Source organism: Acanthopagrus latus, chromosome 8 (assembly GCF_904848185.1).
Source record: "Acanthopagrus latus isolate v.2019 chromosome 8, fAcaLat1.1, whole genome shotgun sequence".
Taxonomy (NCBI): domain Eukaryota; kingdom Metazoa; phylum Chordata; class Actinopteri; order Spariformes; family Sparidae; genus Acanthopagrus; species Acanthopagrus latus.
In genome coordinates, this window is record NC_051046.1 from 31,223,067 (window position 1) to 31,246,526 (window position 23,460).

Genomic DNA, 23,460 nt, shown 5'->3' on the forward strand with positions numbered 1-23,460 from the left:
GTCTGTAATGCAGTCTGTTAAACTGTCAATGTCCTCCACATGAGAAACACACAGTTCTTCAGACACAGTTGAGTCAACTGAGCCTCTTCCGACTCCTCGGCCCATGCCTTTACTGTGCAGGTTTCAGCTGGTTGCCTGTTAACAAGGGGCTTGTACTCAGGCAGGAGATGCACCAGGTTGTGGTCAGTAGGCCTGTCACGATTACAAATTTTGCTGGACGATAAATTGTCCCAGAAATGATTGTGATACACGATAATAGTCATTTTTAGATCATTTTTCAGCTAATATAATGATAATGGCATAATAATGCAAGTTCACCCTTTCAAAGATCAATACATTTCTAAAGAATAAATAACATTGGAATTGGAATGCGAAGAAGACATTTTAAATATCCAAAATAAATAAACAAAACAACCAGAAATAATAAATGAAAAGGACTCTCAGTCTCTGTTAGCAAAAATTGCACTTGAATTGAATTGCACACAACCAAAGCAATAACCCTAACCCTTTAGTATGTCGTCTTTCATGCAACAGAGTTGTGTAATTGCCATTTGTGACATGTTTGTTCTCCCAGGCAATTTGTACTGGCTGTCAAATGTTTCCAGCATTTGTCAAAATGCTGGCTTTTCAACAATATTAAAAGGCTGCATCTCTTTTGCGATGTCGCAAACTACACTGTCTGTGAGTGACAGTGTGTTATGTTTTAACTGTGCAGTGCCAGCATTACCTGCAAATTTTGTGTTCCCCACATGTTGCGGGTATCGACTGCAAAATTTGCAGGTCATGGAATTTGTCTCTCAGACTCTGCCTCATCCTCTGAGTTAGGATTTGACTCTGGCACACTACTGGGCTCATCAGGGTGAAAATAACCCAGAGATTCTACCAGACACGTGTCCACTACATTAAGGCTCAGATCCGGTTTTGCAGTACCGCAAATCATACAATTAATTTATTTACTGGTTATTGTGACAAGCCTAGCGGTCAGATCTTCCCAGGGGAGGGATGATTAGTTTGCTTCCTTGCTGGCATAAAATAAGTCCAGTTTTTTATTGTCTCTGGCAGGTGACATATCATGTGAATGTGGGAAGAGAGACAACAATAACATAAAGGGACTAACAATAAATGGAGAACAACATGAGTTATCATTGTATGCAAATGATGTGCTTTTATATCTGGTTGAACCTGCAACAACAATTCCATCCTTAAAAGACCTTATTTACACATTTGGGTATTTGTCAGGCTCCAAGGTTAACGTAGACAAGACAAGGAGCATGGACATAGGCAACATAATTCCTCAGGCAGTCAAACTGCAGAGTGGGTTTGAATAGCCCAAAGATCGCATCAAATACGCCGGCATCCAAATATCCCCATTACTAGACAGTCTATATGATGTCCATTAAGCATAATTATAATATTAATAAGGTTTGGAAAGATGGTCAACGCTTCCCTTATCTTTGTCAGGTCGAATTGAGAGTGTGCTTATGAACATGCTACCTAAGCTTCTCTAACCATTTCAGATGTTACATTTAGATATTCCTAAATCCACATTCAATAAATTAGATTGGCCAATTTCAAAATTTATTTGGTAAGGTAGATGGCCTAGAATTATACTAAAAACACTCTAGCTTTCTAAAGCACGTGGGATGCTCAAACTGCCCAACTTAAGAGAAACCCAAATGAGCGGATGGACAAGAACCACTATGGAGATTTGGAGAAAAATAATAATAAAAACATGAACATTATTTGGATTATCTAAACAATTTCAGCAAAAAACAAATATTGGATTTATAAAGGATGGTGTGCCATCTTGTTTAGGTGCAGGCTACAGAAAAAATGTCAGAGCATGTCCTCACTAATCTACATCAGCTTCTTAAGGGTGGCAGCCCTAAATTATTTGAACAGTTAAGAGAGGAATTCATACTTCCTAATACAGACTTCTTCAGGTTTTTACAATTAATGACATTTTTTAAGAAATCATAAAGAGTGATATGAAGTCCTTGAAGTGAACCAAATTGTAGACGTCTTAGTCAAAATACAATTAAGGGGGAAAGAAAATGCATTGGACATCTCTACCAAATATTTCTAGGTATGAATCAAAATGATACACTACAAATAAATGAAAAGGGGGAAAACAAAATGAAAATAGTCATACAGCAGGACATGTGGGAAGAGACATGCACTGAAGCAGATTCAGTAACTAGTTCAAATACGTGGCTGAAATTCAGATGGAAAGTAATAAAAGATTTTTTCGAACACCAGAAATCATGTCTAAAATGGGGCCCACACACTCGCTGGAGAAACTGTGGGACACATACTGGTAATCATACCCATGTATTTTGGGCATGAAAAAAAAAAAGGTTTAAAGTTTAGTGTTCAAGCAAAGGTTCTCTGAAAGATCCAAAGGTGGCAATACTAGGATTAATACCATTAGGTATCAATGGAAGAAGCAAAAACAACCTTCTAGACATATTTCCAACAGCAGTAGTCAAATGCATCACAACTGCAGTGGTGCTTGAACGTTTTTTAGCCCTTTAGAATGTTCTATATTTCTATATAAATATGACGTAAAATAACATCAGACTTTAAAGCAAGTAAACAAATAAGACAATAATATCATACATGGTCATTTATTTGTTGAGGAAAATGATCCAGCATTACATATCTGGGAGTGGCAAAAGTATGTGAACCTTTGCTTTCAGTATCTAGTGTCACCCCCTTGTGCAGCAATAACTGCAACTAAACATTTGCAGTAACTGTTGATTAGTCTTGCACATTGGCTTGGAGGAATTTGAACCCATTCCTCCATACAGAAAAGCTTCAACTCTGGGTTGTTGGTGGCTTTCCTCACATTGACTACTAGCTTCAGGTCCTTCTATTGCAATTAATGCAACAGACCAAAGGGACATTCTTCTCACCCCCCCTCCTTTCCTATTTTTTTTTATATATACACATGTATATATGTATATATTTTAGTTACTTTCTCATTCTTTAATTTTCATTTATTTAATTTTGTATCCAGCATGTCCTGTGGCAGTTTGCAGCTGAGTGTGAAGCGGCTGGGATGAGAATCAGCACCTCCAAGTCTGAGGCCATGGTTCTCGACTGGAAAAAGATGGCTTGCTCCCTCCGGGTTGGAGGTGAGGTCCTGCCTCAAGTGGAGGAGTTTAAGTATCTTGGGGTCTTGTTCACGAGTGAGGGAAGGATGGAGCATGAGACTGACAGGCGGATCGGTGCAGCAGCCGCAGGAATGCGGTCGTTGTATCAGTCTGTCGTGGTGAAGAGAGAGCTGAGCCGAAAGGTAAAGCTCTCGATTTACTGGTCAATCTACGTTCCTACCCTCACCTATGGCCATGAACTTTGGCTCATGACCGTAAGAATAAGATCCCGGATAACAGCAGTCGAAATGAATTTCCTCCGCAGGGTGGCGGGGCACTCCCTTAGAGATAGGGTAAGGAGCTCTGTCACCCGGGAGGAGCTCGCTCCTCCACATCAAGAGGAGCCAGCTGAGGTGGCTCCGGCATCAGTTTCGAATGCCCCTGGGACGCCTCCTTTGGGAGGTGCTAATTGTGTTGCTCGGCTGGCCTGGGAACACCTTGGGATCCTCCCGGAAGAGCTGTGTCCAGGGAGAGGGAAGTCTGGGTGTCCCTGCTCAGGCAGCTGCCCCCACAACCCAGCCCCAGATAAGCGGAAGAAGATGGATGGATGGATGGATAGAATTTTGTGTTTAATATCTGCCAGCTAAAGCTGTTTTTTTTTTTAGATCACATTTTTTATTATTATTATGCATGACAAACAACACACATAGCCCAAGACAGGGGAACTTGTCGAGGGAACTTGACAAACATTGTCAATAAAGAAAAACAAAAAGAAAAGAAAATAGAATAAAATTAAAGCTGCAAGCAGCGATGAATGGGCCCTCGAAGTCCACGCATGTTGCGACATGCTGCTTTCGGGGCTTGTTCATGCAACACCTTCCGTTGAGGAAGTTGCTCCTTTTATAATTTGGTGGCTTGCTCCCACTGATATGAAATAACGTCTGCATGTTCAGGCAGTGAAGCTGAACAGTAAGAGGACTGAAAGAGCTTAAAAAGATGAACAGTTTGATAGCTGAACAGGTTTTCCAACTGAACATAAAGCTGAATGTATAAAGAAGCTGAAAAGGCAGAAACATGGATATTTTAAAAGGGTGAAAAGGCTTAAATACTGAGAAGTAAGAGGGCTGAAAGAGCTTAAAAAAGGTGAACAGTTTCTCTGGCTGCACATATGCCGGAGCCATACACCAAAAAGAGCTTAAGCCTCTTCAACCCGAGTGCCCCTGGTACCGGGGGCAGCTGCGCATGTTGCATCATACACCCTATAAGAGCATGCTAACCATGTAGCAACATATTAATGCAGCATATCCATTTAACAGGAAGAAGCTTAGCTATAAGCTCATGATAACCATTTTAACCTAATGAAAACACAATTCTGACACCAAGCAAAAAAATGAGCATGTAGAAAAAACACGCCAACGGTGCATGTCCGCAAAATCAGTGCTAGCAATTACACCACTTCATGATCACAATAGAAACAGCATGTCATGTGAAAGCTGGGACTCTACAGATTCCAATGATATGAGTCTCATCACTCTACGCCCAAAACTCACTGAAACAGCGGCCAAAGAAGAGCAAAAATAAACATCGCTTTATACAAGATATAATCATGAATTATGTGTTACATTGGCTGTTTTGTGATTATAAATTGTGTTTGAGTGCATTACACCGCTCCAGCGGCTAATCCAATGTCTCTGTTTCACTTTGAAATGATCCCTGACTGTTTTGCACACAGTGTATTTGCCTCCTTGAGATTGGCAGATTATGTTATCATGGATTTAGGGACTGCACCTCGATTCTATTGGCTCTGATGGTTTGATAGATGTGTCAATCATCCCAATTGACCAATGGATTCCCAAAATGTCACTAAGTCTAACCTGTCATGTGTGATTGACAGCTCCGCCCCCATTAAGAACCAAAACACAGATGGCACAGCAGAACACTCTCTATATTCATTTTTTTATACACACACACACACACACACTCTCTTTTTGTAGAGCCAGCCTTGTACTGACCCTCGTTATTGAAGCAGTCCAATGTGAAGCAATTAGCACATACACACAAGAACACGAACCGTAGCCGGCATGTTGTCTTAAAATATGAAACACAACCGCTGTCTCCTCTGTTGTTCTGTAGCTGGGACAGAATATAGGCACTTCTGTTGATTTTTACAACCAGCAATAGAGCTATTTGCATCTGGCTTTGAGCGACGACATTGTGAAACACTGCTGTCTCACTGCTGGACACACCGAACTTCACCTCAGGGATGAACGCCCCCCTCTCGGATATCTCCTATCACCGTGCAGAGGAGGTTGACCTATGATAATGACACCTTTCATTACGTAACGAAAAGAATCTGAACAGCCTGTAGGAGCCTGAGTGGCGTTGAGCGCACCGGAGCCTCCACTCCATCCTACCTTGTGAAGCACAGCAGCTCCACGGGACATAGGCAGGAGGTGGAGAGTGCCGATGACTTGGGCTTGACTTCCTGGCGGTACCAATGGGACTCGGCTAGTGCTGGCGCCGGAGTTTCATTGGTGATCAAGCCGGTCCATGGCAAGGTGGTGTTGTCCATGGTCGTCAAGCTCCAGTCACTTGCGCCGGATGTCCTCAGGTGGGAGATCAGCTTCGCCTGGGTCATGGTGACAGTGGAGATTTCCATAAGGATTTTGTCTCTCTTTGAGGTCAGTCTTGAGACCAGAGATGCTGTCCCTCAGTTTTGAGAGGGTGGGGAGGCAGGACTCGCACACCGCCAGCATACCTGCAGCCGGCGAGGAGATTAAGCATCCGGTAACCTGTGGTTAGCTGGTTAGATAGTTAGCTAATGTTAGCGAAGTTGATGTCGGTAGACAGTGCACAGTAGTCAGTGTTCCATCCTGACTAAACAAACTTTTTGCCCTATGTGTCACTGTTGTTAGAAATTACCATATGAATCCAAACTGAAAACTAGACATTCAACACACTCAGCACAAGGAAGTGGTTAGACCCTAATAAACCAGCACAATTTCAGAAGGGTTCTACCCCTTTGGGGTTAGAACCCTGATAAAAATATGCACTTGAACAACAATAGGGACCTTGCAGGTTCCATGCTCGGGCCTTAATAATTGCACTGCAATATGACAATTAAAGAAAACAACAATAAACAACATCAAAAATCAAATGCATACATAAACATACAAACACATAGGACAAGACAGGGGAACTAGACAATCATCCATCCATCCATCTTCTACCACTTTATCCGTTAGACTAGACAATCAGGAACAGAAAAATAGGAGAGCCAGTAGCCAACATGTTGCCTTGAACCTGCCTCAAAGGCTCACAACAAAAGGAGAAGAGTCCACACACCAGTGTAATGCAGCAAAACATTTATTCAACTAAACCTAAAATGTGTGAATGTTAGTTATCAGTGGTGTAGAGTGGATGTGTGTGATTGTTAAATAAGGGAACAAACTCAAACAAACTGAAATGACCATGGCTGCCAGAACAAACAGAGAGACCGCCTCTACGATGGCTGCCCTATTAACAGGCGCATTCAAGTTGAATTCCTGCTGACCGCCTGCAACAGCAAGATCTGCTAGCAATTGCAGGGACGGGGATACAAATGCTGCTATGACCTCGGACATTCTCTCTTCCTGTAGATGTGAGGAGACTTGGCTGAGCTTCCGGAAAGAAGTGGAGGAAATTGAAATTCCATTAATGTTTCAGGAAAATCAACAATGTGGCGATCAGTTATCTAACCTGATGCTATGGGACGGTCACTACATTCAAATTAAAAGCCCCTGCTACGAATCCAGTTCTAAATGGGGTGCAATGTAAAGCTCTAATTTTGAAGACAAATTCTATGTTGCTGTTCACAGCCTTATACTTCTACTATTCATTTTGAATTGCCATATATAGTCAGCTTTAGTATTAATTTTGAATTGCTGTATTGAGTCAGCTTTAGTGCTCATTTTGAATTTAGAGTCTGCTTAAATGCCTATTTGAGACTCAGCCTTAATTTATTTCTATTGCATTTTTGAATAATGCACCTGGACTAATTGGTTTGCTGGGATGTGCTTGACCATTTTCTTTTAAATTTCATTTATGAAACACACTTCACCAAAAAAAAAAAAAAATGTGGATTTCAAATCTTCTCTTCATGTCCTAGAATTTTAATTTTTTATTTGGGTACCTTTAGCAGATATGAGATTAAAATGAGATTAATGAGATTAATTGATTACAAATGCTCAACTGCTCTACAGCTGCCTATTTCCTGCGATAACTTAAGGTCATGTGACATTGAATGTGGTGCAGAAACCACTCCCATCCAGGTCCTCATGGACACATTAACCAGTATGCATCACGCTTTAGGCAGCGCTGCGTGATCTAGAACTCGCCTTATATCCTCTTAGCTCCACCCCCTCAAGGTGCAGCCAACCAGCTGACAGCCTGGAAGATGCTTGAAGGCTACAGAGAGGTAAAACATAAGGAAGGGTTAGAGCAAGGCCTTCACATCCACCCCCTACAACGATGAGGGCCCAAAAGGGTACCTCACATACAAAATCAATCCAATCAAAACAATCATGTCAGCACGCTCAGTCTGTTACCACCACCATCCATTTCCTCATCGAACCACTCACTCCATTCACTGCCACTCAGCAACTTCTGGTACCTGGAAGAAGCAATTTGCAGCTTAAAAGGAAAAATTATCATTTAAGACAAACTTTAGAGGTAGTGCACGTAATAGAGCATCAGCCAAAACATTATCAGACCCCTTAATATGGCGAATGTCTAGGTTGAATGGCTGAAGAAATGGACACCATCGCATCAGGCGCTGATTGGGATTTTGGTTGGAGTGTCACATGCTTTCCCCAAAGACGAAGACACTACACCCAAAGAAGCCACCAGGGCCACTGGCTTTACATGACAGCAACTTTGCCATGATTTATGTTTTGATTTTAGCACTGGACATTCAGCTTTTCAATGACCTTTACCAAGACAGTAATTACAAACCTGACAGGGATCCAACTTACTGCCACTGTTACCTGACTTGAAAGGTGGAAGCTCCCTTCCTAACCCTTTCTGATGACTCATACTTTATGCTTCAATGCATACTCATCTGCAATGGCTGCTGCTCCAGTCAACGTTTTAACATTTCTTTCACTCAGATAAGCAGCTGTTTGCTCTGGAAGAGTGTCGTGGATCTGCTCCAACAACAATAGCTCACACAACTGTTCAAATGTATGCACCTCAGACGCCAACCTCCATCTACCAAAAAGAGTGGACAGCTAACGTGTAAACTCTACATAGGTCTGTTTGAAAGTTTTCACTCTCTGCTGTAGACAAAGCAAAATAAGCGTCTTGGGCCTTCCCACTTAACAGACATTGCAGCAGCAAAGTCTGCTCACAATCTCTCCACTTTCTGTTTTTAGCCAACCTTTCAAAAAGCAAGAAAAATGTATCTAGATCTTTCTCTGAAAACTTTGAAACCTACCTATCTTAAGCAACTAGAGATATCAAAATGGGATGAACTGCTCCCCTCAGTGTCCCCTTGTGTAACTGCTGATGGATCAAGGATCTTACCCTCCTTGATTAACTCAAGCTTGTAGTGCTCCAATTTCAGCTTCTCAATTTCCACCGCTTGTTCCTATGCACGAATTGCACACTCTCATTCCAGACCCCATTCCTCATGCTCCAACTCGTGTTTATGTTGCAAAATTAACAACTAAATTTTTCTGTTCAAAGGTCAAACCTACCCCAGCTACAGGCTGCACATTTTTTACAGGTTGGTCAGGGAAACTAATCTGGGGAGCAACTACATCCTGTTTGTCCATTTTGGTTACCCCAGCAACCAAAACTCCCAACTGAACCAACCCTTCCTTGTTTAACCTGAAAATGTGGTCCTTACGCCCCAGACTAGGGATTTCAATGCCATAATGCTCGTGCTATTTTTTATCAAATGATCCTTAGTGTAGGCCTCCAGTTGAGCTACACTGGGACTCTTCACAAATAAGTTCCACAAAGGGGCATCAGGGGCAAAACAAAATGACAAAAAACACAGTTTCTCACCATTTACACTACCATCAAGGTGTGTTGGACTCTCTCCAGTACTGCTCAATTCAGGCTGCAGCTACAAAAAAATGCTCAGAACTCCATGACCATGGCTGCCAGAACAAAGAGAGAGACTGCCTCTAAGATGGCCGCCCTATTTATATCCTTTTAGCTCCACCCTCTCAAGGTGCAGCCAACCAGCTGATGGCCTGGAAGATGCTTGAAGGCTACAGAGAGGTAAAAACATAAGGAAGGGTTAGAGCGAGGCTGTGACAATGTGAATAAACATACCCCGAGCCTGTAATGAGCACAGGTTACACAAAGGATTATCAATGACCTTCATGTGATGAAGTTTAATAGGGGTAAGGTATGTTCTGTGTAAGAAATTAAAATGAATGTGCTGATGGTCTGGGTTACGAGATGCTTCCTTAATACTGGACCACAAACAACCCATGGGCGGCTGTAGCTCAGCGGATAGAGCAGGTTGACTAGTCTGGGTCAAATCCCGGCAGGGCTGAGCTGCATGTCAAAGTGTCCTTGAGCGAGATACACATTGCTCATCAGCGAGGGCCCTGCGATGAGACAAGGCTGGGACAAGACAAGGCTGGGATTGGCTCCAGCAGCAACACCCCGCAACCCCATGGAAAGGGATAAGCGGTTACGGATAATGACATGACATCACCCCATATATCAGGGCAGTCACTTTACCAAACCCTCTCGGGAAAGCATGACAAGGTCTGTTACCAGCAAAAAATAGTAGATCTTGGATACCATCCCTTTAAACAATATGCAGAGTGGGTGAGTAGGCAAAGAATTTTGCCAGGGGATACCATGAGCCCTGAGTGCTTACCTTAACTGTAAATAAAAGAAAAAGTTGGAACCTGGCACACAAAATGCATCCCCCCACACACCACCCAGACTCAAACCAACAGCCAACTGCATTTATCCGACCACTCTGTTGTCTCGTCTGACCCATTCGGCAGAAAAGTTGCATTGAACACACCGCTTTGACGTGCTGCCAGCTCCACAGAAGCGTATGTTCTGTGCTTGCACGAGTTGCAAAAAGCGGGTGGCTCTAGTGTTAGAGACGCTGGACAAGAGGTTTATGCACGGAACTCTTTTTATTTTTGATCAAAATGAAACTTATCTGTTTCAGACAAAAACAGCTGCATACTAAACATGCAGTGCAGCATTACCAAACAAAGACAGATTAATTTGTCTTAAACGGACATACCAGCTAGTCTCGTGCCAGTACTCCAAAACATGAAAACAAGAAATGACAGAATGGAGTGCATAGAAAAACAAAGCACACAGTATTCCTCCCCTCCCACACACCGTGCTGATTCGCTAGTACACCGCCAATCAGAGAATCCAACAGACGGCCAACAGCCTCAGACTTCGCATGTTGAATCGGAGCAGACAATGTCGGTGCAGCTCCGAAAGCTTCCAACGCAGCTGAACACACCAAACGTATTTGTTCCAGACCTTGTAAGAGTCTTCACAAATGCTTCAGACGGCCAACAGCTGGTGTGTTCCTGCCTTAACATCCAAGGAAGAGAGTAGCCCCTGGTCATTATAAATGTCTTTAAGATAGTGAACACCCTTACATTCCCATTGGGGAGCAGAGATAGGCCTCCCACCGATCAAGAGTGCTTTATTATTAAACAATGGAGAAAAAGTGTGCCACTTGTAAGAAATATGGCGGTGTGTTTCTGCTTATCTCTAAACCTTCACCAGATGGGAATAATAGGACCAAAACACATCTGACATTGTTTTTGGACATATTAATGAAAAGACTATCCCGAAGTGTCCATGGATCCACTCTATTAACTTCTAACATACGCCAAGATACAGAGGAGTGTGGATCAAACCAAGAGAGCAGGGATTGAGCATGAACAACTAGGAATAAAGTTCAAAATTAGGAACTGTCATACGGCCATCCTCCTTCCTCCTTTGTGGAGCAGACAATTTCAGGTGCGGACGCTTACAATTCCAGATAAGTTTGGTGTTTGCAGATCGAAGGATGGAGGAGAAAGAAGGACCATAGAGCTAACAAAATTAATCCTGGGTAGAACATTCATTTTTATTATAGAGACCCGAGCTCTAATAGAAATAGGGTGGCTATTCCACAGGTCCATATCCTTCAGGACATTGTTCAGGGCAAGAGCATAGTTATACTTTAACAATCTAATTTCAAGAGGCAACATTTTCAATTCCTAAGTATTTGAACTGCTGCGCTACAGGAATGTTAGCTGGATGGACAGATGTTTTGGCCAAATCATTCAGATGTAGTAGAGCAGATTTGGACCAGTTAAAACCCGGACATATTTCCACATCGCTCACATATGGACAAAAGAGGTGGCAGTGACTTAACGGTGTGGCTTGTTATGGCAGAAACGGGAGAGACCAAAGTGGACCGACGGATCGCTTGAGCAAGTGGCTCCAAGGACAGCACGAAGAGAGCAGGACTCAACGGACAGCCCTGGCGTGAGGACCTAGAAACTGGAAAGAGAGCAGAGAAGGTTGACCAAACTTTAACTGGTAGATTGCATCTAGCTACAATGGACACACCCCTCCATTTGTGAGTCTGCAGAGGAATATGCTATAGTATGGTAAAATCTATTAGGAAGACAGCCGGTGTCTGCTTTCAGCAAATGCGTCTCCTGTAACAATGCAATGTCAACATTTTTCCTCTTGAACAAACCAAGGGCGCTAGCACACTTATGAGGAGCATTCAATCCACCACAATTCAACTCCAAAATGTTTAATTCACACATAATCCTTAAAAATTGTTCTATGAGTGATCAAAGCTCTCCATGTGATTCAACTGCAACACAAGTGCACCTACAGTCCGGTCCTTCACTACATAACATAATTTTGACACAAAACACAAAGCAAAACAAAGCAAATAAGACTGAAGAAAAAAAAAAGTATACAAACACATGAACAGAAATAAAATGGTAAATTGGGTCTGTGATTGAAAAGGCTACAGGGCAGCAAAAGAACAGCCAGCCCAGCCAGAATGATAAAGAGCAACCTAAGTTCTAATATTAAGTAATACAGCTCAACAGTGATACCCAGTGTAGTCAGAATGTAAAGAACAAAACAAAACGCTCAGCATATATGATAAGGAAAGGAAGGAAGGAAGGAAGGAAGGATGGAAGGAAGGAAGGAAGGAAACATTCAACTTATGAAACTGAAATCAAAGTGCTCATGGCTCAGAGGGAAACATTAACAACATTCAAAACATAACAAAAAAATAAATAAATTAAAAGTTTATCCCCAGGACAGACACCAGCAACAATGCACCTGACTGTTCAAGAGCCAAAACATAGACACAGTAAACCCATCATGATAGCCCATATAAACTGAAACTAAAATAGGTTGGTCATAATACAGGGTGAGGGAAAAAGTCAGTTATGCATCAGAAGCCTAGCTTAAATCCTAATATGTCCAGTGACAGCAAGACAAACAACCGTCCTGCAGAGGAGCCATGCAATAAGCAAGAGAGTGCCAGTTCACGCAAACATGGTCTCTAAACAGGTCCACATCCAGTGAAAAACGAGCCCTAACGAAATCCTCTGCTTCACTGGGAGAAGTGAAGGCCTTGTACTGAGCCCTGTCCTTGACCTTCAGCATGGCTGGGTAGATGAGGAAGAAATCCAGGCCTTTAGCTCGCTCTGCAATCATAGCTTGGTGCATGGCCTGGCGGCGCTTAACAGTGTAACTCCTGAAGTCCGGTGAAAAGAGAATCTTTTGTCCGTCGATGGAGAGTGGGGCCCTCCTGGATGCAGCCAGGATAGCTTTATGAGTTGGGTACCGTCTTGTGTTAAAGATGAGAGTACGGTTAGCTCCTCAGTTGCTAGCATTGCCACTGTAGATCCGGTGTGCTCTCATGACCTCAATATTGCAGCCGTCAAGAGTAGGAAACTATTTTGGGAGGGAATGTGAGAGGTATTGCATGGCGTTGGAGCCCTCTACACCCTCTGGTAGACCAATAACCCAAATATTACATTGCCTGTTGCGGTCCTCCAAGTCTGCTAACTTCCATAGCATGCAGGGTTTGGCTGTGGTCTTCCAGGATATCAGAGTTAGCTTTGACCGTAGTCTTCAGCACGTTAACATCTTCTTTGGTAGAGCCGAGGGTCACAGTTAGCGCTGTTAACTCTGCCTGGATAGCGGTCAGCTTCACGTTTGTATCCCTTGCTACCTACCAGATTTGAGATAGCATCTTAGATAGCTGTGGCTCGAGAATGGCCCGATGCTTCGCCAGCATGGATTCAGCGATGGCCTCAATGTCCTGTCGATTGCCTCTCGAACTATGCTCTAAAAAGAAATAGTTTGAGGCTGTTATATTAAGGTTCCACAGTTGCATAATTTTGCTTTATTACTCTGTCCATGCATTTTAATATTTCTTACATTTTAAATCCCATTCCAGAGATAATACATTATCTTGTGTTCAAACTGACAATTTAACCTGAGTGTGTCTAAATTAAAAGGTGATTCATCCTCTTTGGAGAAAAAAATTGAGATTTTGAAATGTCTTGTGTCCAATTACTAATTTAGTCTAATTGGTAGCAGCAGGTGCAAGGCCAATGGGTTAATTACAATTAGTTGTCCTTGGGGGAACACTAATATTCACATTACATTTCCTGGAAATCTGGTATATAGCTGTAGAAATATCTTAATCTTGACCAAAGCAGTCCAGAACCACCAAGATTTCAAAAATGGAGGCCTGCTGAAGTCATAGTTGCTGCAAATAAAAACCAATCCTGTGCATCTCTGATGATTTGCGTGATATATATTGTTTGTCTTCTTTCCCCGTTTTTTCAGTAGATCTCCATAGCTGTAGGCTTGGCAGGGATTGCCTGTTTGATGCTGGTGGTTCTCTTCCTACTCATCAACAAGTATGGACGACACTCTAAGTTTGGAATGAAGGGTAAGCAGCCACTGTATCTACTGCTTGTCTCTCTGAAGATTTGTCATGTTTTCCATAAAATTCCTTTTTCCTGTGAAAAATGCAGTGTGAATGATAAAAATGCTGGAACTGCAAAAATTGCCTCATACTGCCTGGCCAAAAGTAAGGATTCATAGTGGGTGATCTTGTGGTCCAGTACATGGGCCCCAATTCTATGCACAGACCTCTTGGCCACTGTGCCAGACAGCATATTGTGTATGTGTGCATATAATTTAAATACAAGTCACAATGCATGAGGGATGTGATTTTTTAAATTATTTTTGGCTTCATTGTGATGGGACAAGAAATAGAAAGGAGTGACTGATAGGTACAGTGAGCCACAACACACACAGCCACAACAGTGGACCTATTAGATGAGGACACAGCTCCTGTATATGGGGCAAATGCTCTTCCACTTGAGCTACTGGGTCACAGTTGAGGAACATTTTACCATGTCTAAGCCGTGTAGTTTCTAGCAAAGGGTTATAGGGTCTCGTAGTTTCTTGCATTGCATTCCTGTGGTTCTAGTGGTCAAGACATAGCTGCAGGTAACCAATAATCCAGTCAACCATGTGTATGCATATGAGAAGTTTTGTTTTATTTTATTTTATTTTTTTTAATTGTAATTTCTCTTAAAGTGAGGGTAAGGGTAAGTAATTTTGTCACAAGGTTACTGCCATCAAAAACTTGTTACGTTACTGTTATCTACTGAGATGAGTTCTTCAGGAGGTATTAGATATGATGGTAAAACCCGACTCTACCATCATGTAGCCTTATTTATGACTTATAGGCAGTAACTCTGCAGCCTAATAATAGGAATAACTGACGCAACATAACATGTACCACTCTTTATTTTGCTACCAATCTGACAGAAAACTGAGAAGAGACAGACAGTATCAAACACAGCTGTTTCAATTAAAAAAACACAATACAGACCCTTATAGTCTCGTATACGTTGCAAAGGTTCTAGTAGTAGCCAGAGGTGGGAATTGAACTGCCAGCCTTGTGATGATGTGCCTCCCATTCATTCTCTATGGCAAAATTTGATTGAAAAAAGCTTAACATTTTATTATAGCAGGTGCAAAGTTGAATACAAGCACTCATGACAAGTAACTTTTCCTAAAAGAGCTCAACATTTTAATATTTGAATATTTTCTGCATCTCAGAGCATGCAGGAGTTGTAAGGTACCAAAACATACAGAATTGGATAATAAGATTCAGTGTGAATATGTCTGCATTTACACAAATGAGATTTAGACAATACTTTTACTTTATGTAAAATTGTAAAACAGCTATCCCAGTTAAGCTAAAGTAAATTTTAAACTATTGTTAAATACCATTTAATTAATTAATTAATTAATTAATTAATTAATTAATTAAAAAAAGAGAACAGCAATGCTTTTGGGCTATTTTAAAATGTCAATAATAACAATAACAATGATAATAACAATGATAATAACAATAATAATTATTATATTCATATAAAAATCCCTAGTATCAGGGACCAATAATCAGACTGTAAAACAGTCACAAAGAAGGGTTCACTTTAGATATAACTTTTATAAAATACATTATATAATTAAAACAGTGAAGGAAAATAATCTGAGCACTGACCATCACAACCACAAAGCATATGCACAAATAATCACAGAAAGCTGCTTTGTGCAATGAGTTTGAAACTCACTCTGTACGGAACGGTCACAACCAAGTGCCACCAAGTGGACGCTGGGGTTGGTGAAATTTCCTTTGTCTACACTTTGGTTAACATACAGGCCCCTGTTGTGAAAATGAACACATAACATGTTTTTCTATGGTAATATTAAGGTGGCAAATAAAATGGTCACATGGCACAACCAGCGTCTTGTCACAGAAACCTAAACCTTTCAAGCAGACAGGGCCCCAAGTGGATGCGCAGTTAACAAAAATTGTATCTCTAAATTAAATCATGAAATCAGGAGAATATGTCTGATTATTTTTCCTGTCTTTTTACTTCCATCTCTCTCTTCCAGAACTTCACATTAATAATGAAACTGTTGTCTTGTAAATACACAACTGCATAGGATCCACGCACCAGAAACTTTGGACGGCTAAATTCCTGAACCAGATTCTGGTTGACTTTTACAGAGGAGGGTTAGGGTTAATCCTGACTGGAAACATCAAAAGCTCACATGGTTTGTTCATGGCCCAGCAGGGGCGAAAATCCTTTTTCATTGTTGGGGCGGGGGGGGGGGGGATAAATCCTTCCTGGAAATAAATCTAAAATGTCAGTATTATCTGATTCTGACATTTATATCCAGAGAGTCTTTTAGATTGACAAAAATAATTATTACTGCTCTTGTCCTGTCCTGTCCTCTCTGTCTGTGACTATCACTATCTGTAGCTTTTAACGTACCTTAATAGGATAAATGTTGCAGACAGCCGGGACCTGGCGCATTTTGTAAATGAGATGTGTGTTGTTGTAACTTATGTAACTATGTCTGTGTGGTATACACACTTCTCACCCCACGAAGCACAGTGTGAGTAGCAGGCTTGGTCCACACACTGCTGCAGCTGCTAGTTCCATCTGCTGGAAAGAGTGTGGGGTGGACTCAACCATTTCTAGGAATGGGGGAGGGGGACTAAATCTTTAAAGACGTAAATAGCACATTATTGGGCAATTATAATGAGCACCGCTTACATTGTGCTTTCAATAAGTGCTATGGCAGTGTTCAAAAGTTATTAACTGTGTCTCAAATTATTCTAGGGGGGGATAGATTTACTGGAGGGGGGGACATGTCCCCGCGTCCGCCCCGGGATTTCCGCCTATGTGGCCCAGGACAGCTTAGCAGCACATGATTTAAACTGCCCAGAACATCACTGATACCCATTTACCATGCATCAGTGACATTGCTGAAGTGAGATGTCTGCATAGAGCCCAATGAATACTAAAAGATACACCCACCCCAGTCACAGTCTGTTGCTGCCTTCTGGTAAAAGATTTAGAGGAAATAGAGAAAATACTATATAATCCAATCCTATAACAGTGAGAATCAGATCAGTTGTCAGTCCAATCCAATCCAATCCTATAACAGTGAGAATCAGATCAGTTCTCAGTTCAGAAGTATGTGCTGTCATACCACTATACTATAGAGTTGAACCTACCCAACTTTAATAGCTTAATGATTAGCCATATGTGCAGCCACAGACTCCACACAAGTTTTCATGTGTTTTTTTTTTGTTTGTTTTATTTTTCCATTAATCAGTTCCTAATGTATCTCTAACCACTAATGTACCACAAAGCGCTTTCAATCTACCTCAATACTGTCCTTTTTTATACATTACTTGTAGACCTTCTGTATCTCTAGGTTTGGTCCACTGCTCCAGCCATATACCTCAGCTACTGAACTGTTTTCTGCTTGAACCAACACTTTTGTCTTAAACATGTATTTAGCTTTGTAAAATACTGATAGCTTGAAATATAAGTATTAAATGTGTTAATAAAAACTTATTGTACAGACTGCTGTTAATCTCTTGAGGAGCAATATGACCTCATGGTCAGTAAAATCACATGGTGGAACCTCTTGCTGATCAGGCAAAAGTGGATCTATTAACATACATTAATTCAGGGGAAACAATTCATTGTAATTTATGTAAAGCATTAGCAAAATATGTATGTGTCCAGTATCAGAATTAGAAATCCTTTAATGTCCCACAGACGGGAAAATTTGATTGTTGCAGCAGTATCAGAATGTTATAAGAACAAGAGCAATAGCAAAACGGACAATATAAAATAGACAATAAAATTAAAAAGGAAAGAAAATAGGATAAAATGGGTGTATATACATATTTACATGATACAGTGCAAGAATGAACAGCAAATATTTTTGCACAGACTTATCCAGAAATCCTTTAATGTCCCGCAGATGGGGAAATTACTTTGTCACAGCAGCATTGGAATATTACAGAAACAAGAGCAATAGTAGAATAGACAATATAAAATAGACAATCTAAAAGTAGACTTTGAATATCATTCAAAGGAAAGAAATCGAATCAACATATATACATATTTACATGATATAGTGCAAGAATGGACAGTCATTTTTTATATACATTTTAAATATGTATAATAAATATGGGTGAAGAAATGAGTTTGTACAGAGTTATTGCACAGTGCAGAGTACAGGGTGAGGTCTATATGGAGCAGTGCTGGTTGTAAAGTCTGACAGCAGTAGGAAGGAAGGACCTGCGATATCTCTCCTTCACATACTTAGGGTGTATCAGTCTGTTGCTGAATGCTCAGTTTGCCCCCCAAGAGTGCAGGCTGAGTGGTGTTAAAAGCACTGGAGAAATCAAAGAACATGATTCTCACAGTGCTTCCCAGTTTCTCCAGGTGAGACAGTGATCTGTCCAAGAGGAAGATGATGGCGTTGTCCACTCCAATGCCAGGTTGACAAGCAAACTGGAGTGGGTCCATAAAAGGACCCACCAGGGGCTGGAGATGGAGGAGGACCAGTCACTCCAGGGTCTTCATCAGGTGTGAAGTGAGAGCAACTGCTCTGTAGTTGTTGAAGTCTTTGGGGTGAGGGATCTTTGGTACAGGTACCACGCAGGAGGTTTTCCACAGCAGTGGCACCCAGCTTCAGGCTCAGGTTGAAGATGTATTCCACAATCCTGCACAGCTGGACCTCATAGGACTTGAGGAGCGTGAAGCTGATCCCATCTGGACCGGTAGCCTTCTTCACCTTCATCTTCCTCAACTCATTTCTCACCTGGAGAGACGAGAGGGACAGAGTGGAGCAGGGGGGCTGAGTGTCAGATGTGGGGGGAGTCTGCGACATGAAAGTTGTGGAGAGGGAGGTAGAGGTGAGAATGATGCAGTAAACAATGGGGAGGTAAGAGGTGGGGTGGGGCAGCAGAGATGACTGGGCCAGGGGAGGGGTGGGTTTCTGGTCAAACCTATTGAAAAACAGGTTCATGTGGTTCACCCACCTCTGATCCCCCACAGCCTGGGAGTCGGGAGTCCTCTGCCCTGAGATTGATTTAATGGTCTTCCAGACTCCACTGATGTTCCTCTACTGCAGCTGGTTCCCCATCTTCCTCCTGTAGCCATTCCTCCCCTCTCTGATCTTCTTCCTCAGCTCATCGATGTACGCAGTGAACATAATTACCTGTGTGAACTCCCTCAGGAGGTAGTGCGGCCTCATTCTAACAGATAAAAGTTCAATGTCCTTACTGCAGACCTTTTCTATAACAGCGATGTCCCCACAGTTAGTCACTAACAAACACAGCCAGCCGTCCTCCTTTCCTCTTACCGCTCTCTGCCATCCTGTCTGTCCGCTGCAGTTGAAAACCATCCAGGTTAGTGTCCATGTCTGGGGTCAGCTCCGTTAGCCACGTCTCAGTGAGCACCATGATGCTGCACTCGCGGTAGTCCCTGTGATGCCAGGTCAGCGCCGTTAGCTCATCCATCTTATTGGGGAGAGATCTTACGTTCCCCATGATGACAGACAGGAGGACAGGTCTGTAGCATGTCCTCCTGTGACGGCGAACAGCTCCGAAACGGCACCCATGTGTCATCCTCCTCCTTAGGTCACGGGGGACGGGAGGCCACTCGTGCGGCTGCACCGCAGCGCTACTAGGGGCCAACAGCTGATCCCTACTCTAAACAATAGGGCTGCTTACAGGCTCCCTGGACACAACGGAAAATGGTGAAAATAGTGTTATGACCAGAATGAAAAAAGTGAGTCTGGTCTCCATACCGCCCAGAGAGAGCGCTCAAAAGAGAAGTAAAAAAAGAACAGTTAAAAAGTATCAAAAGAGTTATTAAAAGAGGGAAAAGCTCAAAAGTGAGCAAGAGCTGCTGCGACAGGCTGCCACTCATGTGGTGCCATCTTTGAAGAGTAACTGGACAATGAAATGTATAGAAACCACAGTCACTTTGTTGTTAAACATTTGTTCGCTAATGTACAGACAAAGACATGACAACAATAAAACACAAATAGACAGCAGTGACAAGACATGAAACAGAAAACAAAAGGCTAAGGACCAGGTTGAATAGAGCTGCGTTCTGCAACACAGTAGAACCCTGAATGGAGGAACCTCTGAATAGACTGTTGGCAAAGTTCAAAGCTGAAAGTACCTAAGGTAACTGAAAAGAAACTTGGAAATCTAAGGCCTTGTCCACACGTACCAAAACTATCTTTTTTTCCTCCATCTTCCTCAGCATTGTGTCAAAAATATTTGTGTCCACACGGATTCACTGAAACGACTCAAAACGCTGTAGTTCATATTCCAGGCCTATAGGTGGGGCTTGAAATTCACCAAAGGCAGACAAGAAGAGACGGAGCACGTGCATAAAGCTTGCGTGTTGTTTACAAATCGACAGTAGACGGAGAATCCGAAAGCAAGAAGAAGATGAAACTGGCTAGTGCAAGGAAACCAGAGGCATTTGTGTGGACTGATAATGAGGTCAAACTGCTGCTGTGACTCACACTTGACTACAAGACGAGTAAGTTGCAAGAAACATGAACACAAGCAGTAGTCCATTGTTGTTGTTGTTGTTGTTGTTGTTGTTATCAGATGCTGTGGGGTTCAGAGGTTGGAGGCTAGAGGTCGAGGAGTGGGGCGATGGCATCATCGTTTCGGAAAGTATGCAGATTTGCCGTTCACACGAGAATGGAAGGGCTGTGTTTTCGGATTTTTCCACCCTGAGACCTATTTTCAAAAAAGTGCATTTTCAGTCGCTTTTTCAGGAACCGCGTGCACGGTCAGCCAAAACAATGCAATACATGTGCGTTTTCGCACGAAAACGCAAAAGAGTATTTTCGTATGGATGGCCTTTGGACTTAGTGGTGCAGACAGGCAGTCTGTAGTTTCCCCACTGACTTTGTTGAGTCAGGACACAAAGGTGTACCAAGGGTCCAAGGTCCTGAGAGATCAGTGCAGACGTTCTTGTGAACTGTAGGCCATGTGTGATGATATGGAATTGGTGACAGTTTATCAGATAGGTTGATGCTTTATCCTGCAATAAACCATCTTGCCATTTGGTCTTTGATTCTACAATGTCCTGGTGTGTTTGGAATCATTTTATGTCTCTCAGGGTGGTGTCCTGAAGACACAGATGACTGACAAAGTTTTGCAGTAAAATTCAAATGAAAGCAGGAGGTTAATAATCCTACAACTTCCAACAGTTTCTCTGAATCCATAAAATCAGTATAGCTGAACCAAGAATTTCCCATGTTCATCATCTGAGCTTATCCAGTAAAACTTTTTGATCAGTAGTCTAAAATGCATTACTGATACAGAGAACAGTACAGAATCATCATAGTCCACTGGCATCAGACTGTTGTGTAAGACATTAAGATGTGTGCGCTCTCTATTGGATACCGTCCCCAGAAACCAGACGGAAGTTTCAGATGATCTAGAATTGTGTGTTTTTTGTCCCTGTCCCAACTTCTTAAAATGTGTTGCTAGCATCGCATTCATAATAAACAGAGTTGGAAAAAAATCAATTAAATTGATGAGGTAAAACATGAAATATGTCTTCGTACTGTTTTCAATTCAGTACAATTAAAAAAGAATTAGCAACTTTTTTGGAATTGGGGTTTTATCCACATCATTGAGTCATCTACTGCATTTGGTGATTACAGTCATTGAGTGCGAATAACATATACTTATCTCTCATCTTGTGTTGACTTCTTAATAAAATTAATTGAAATGTGACAAATATGAAAAAAATGATACAAGGAGGGAGAAAAGGATTTGGAAAATAAATTGCTAATACATTTCTTCAACCTTATGCTTTTCTTTCACCCATTTTCAGTTTTCTACTCTGACAATTAAGAGATATTCATCCAGTCTACATTCTACCTCACACTGTTTTTCTAGGACCAGTAGCAGTGATAAGCGGTGAGGAGGACTCCGCCAGTCCCCTTCATCATGTGAACCATGGGATTATCAGCCCCTGTACGCTGGATGCTGGGCCAGATGCTGTGGTGATTGGGATGACCAGGATCCCTGTCATAGAGAATCCACAGTACTTCAGACATGGACACAACTGTAACAAACCCAACACCTGTAAGTCCAGACATCCAGAAGGACAAACACACTGTGCAGATAGTCTAATTTTTAGCATAATTATAGAGATCATTTTCAATTTTCTCAGCTGATTTTTACATTCTTTATTATATTTGTCCACCTGAGTTTTAGCCATAGTTTGTAATTTTTGCTAAAAAAAAAAAAAAGTAGTGACTGCTGCTGCAAGGTTACACTGAGAACATCCTCCACAGGATAAGGGAAGCATGCTAACATTCGTGTTATCCACAATTGACAATTTTGAACAGGTTTCTGCCCACTAGTGTATTTTCCTTACATTTAAGCACAGCAAAGCTCACAGTGAGTGCTCTGTCACAAGTTTTTGGTTTGGCTCAGTTAATGCTGTTTACTGATGTGATAATGTAATTCAGAGCAAAACATGTAACTTTGTCAATTTTCCGGATGCATGGTGGGTCACGATCTCAATCACAACACATTGTAACAGCATCCATATGATTATAGTCAGTGGATACATCTTTAGATTAGACAATTCCATTGTGTGCAACTCTGTGAGGGGTTCGTAGGTTTTTTTCGATCTTCAAGACATACACGCTGTATAGTTCTTCTTGAACAGCCTTCTGAAGTTTGGCTCAACTCACTGCCATAAAACTGGTGATGGAAAAGCAAATAGCAGCGGCTCAGTTTGACTTGGCACGGGCAAGTGCTGGTGGAAGAATGGCATTAATGAAAGCATCAATGAACCAAAAATGCACATAAATTGCTTGTTTGCCAGAAACTGCATGGCTGTGTCAGCTGGCTTATAACAACGCCAACATTTTTTTTACATTCACATATTTCAGCCAGTTGAGGAGAGGAAAGGACAGTCCTTTTACCTTTAAGGCCTCAAACAAACAAACTTAGAGCTCACAGGTGTTTTTAAAGACTCCGTAAGGACACTCCCAACATAGTATCAAAAGATGTGTGTTAACATAGAACAAACTTTAAGAACTCTACTGTTATATAAAGGGAAATGCGTCTGCTGCATGCAAAACCCATCTGCTATTTAATGGCAAAAAAATTTAACCAAATGTTAAAGGGTCAGTGCAAGCCCCCTCGAAAAAATTAATATGTCACACAACTCCTCGACTTCAAGTTTTGAGGCATCAATTGCATTTGTTCAATGAACAGGAATTATATTTTTGAGAAAATCACAGTTTGTGTTCCGCATAGTATAGGGATTTATCAGGGTCCATTACTGACAAATCATTAGGGTTGTCAATAAATGTTACAATATGGGAGAGGTTCCAGTTTGTTGTTCTGAAACACAAACTATTTTAAAGTGTATTTATTTTTGAATTTTCAATT

General features: G+C 41.7%; 1 protein-coding gene across 4 annotated transcripts in view; it reads left to right on the plus strand.

Annotated features, from left to right (window-relative positions):
• LOC119024832 (NT-3 growth factor receptor-like) overlaps positions 1 to 23,460 on the plus strand; it is a 266,546-nt gene that overhangs the window by 174,736 nt on the left and 68,350 nt on the right. For all 4 annotated transcript variants that reach the window (XM_037107965.1, XM_037107966.1, XM_037107968.1 and 1 more), the window contains 2 exons: positions 13,962 to 14,064; positions 21,949 to 22,137. In XM_037107965.1, coding sequence (XP_036963860.1) covers positions 13,962 to 14,064; positions 21,949 to 22,137 — 292 coding nt within the window. The remainder of the gene's footprint in view (positions 1 to 13,961; positions 14,065 to 21,948; positions 22,138 to 23,460) is intronic.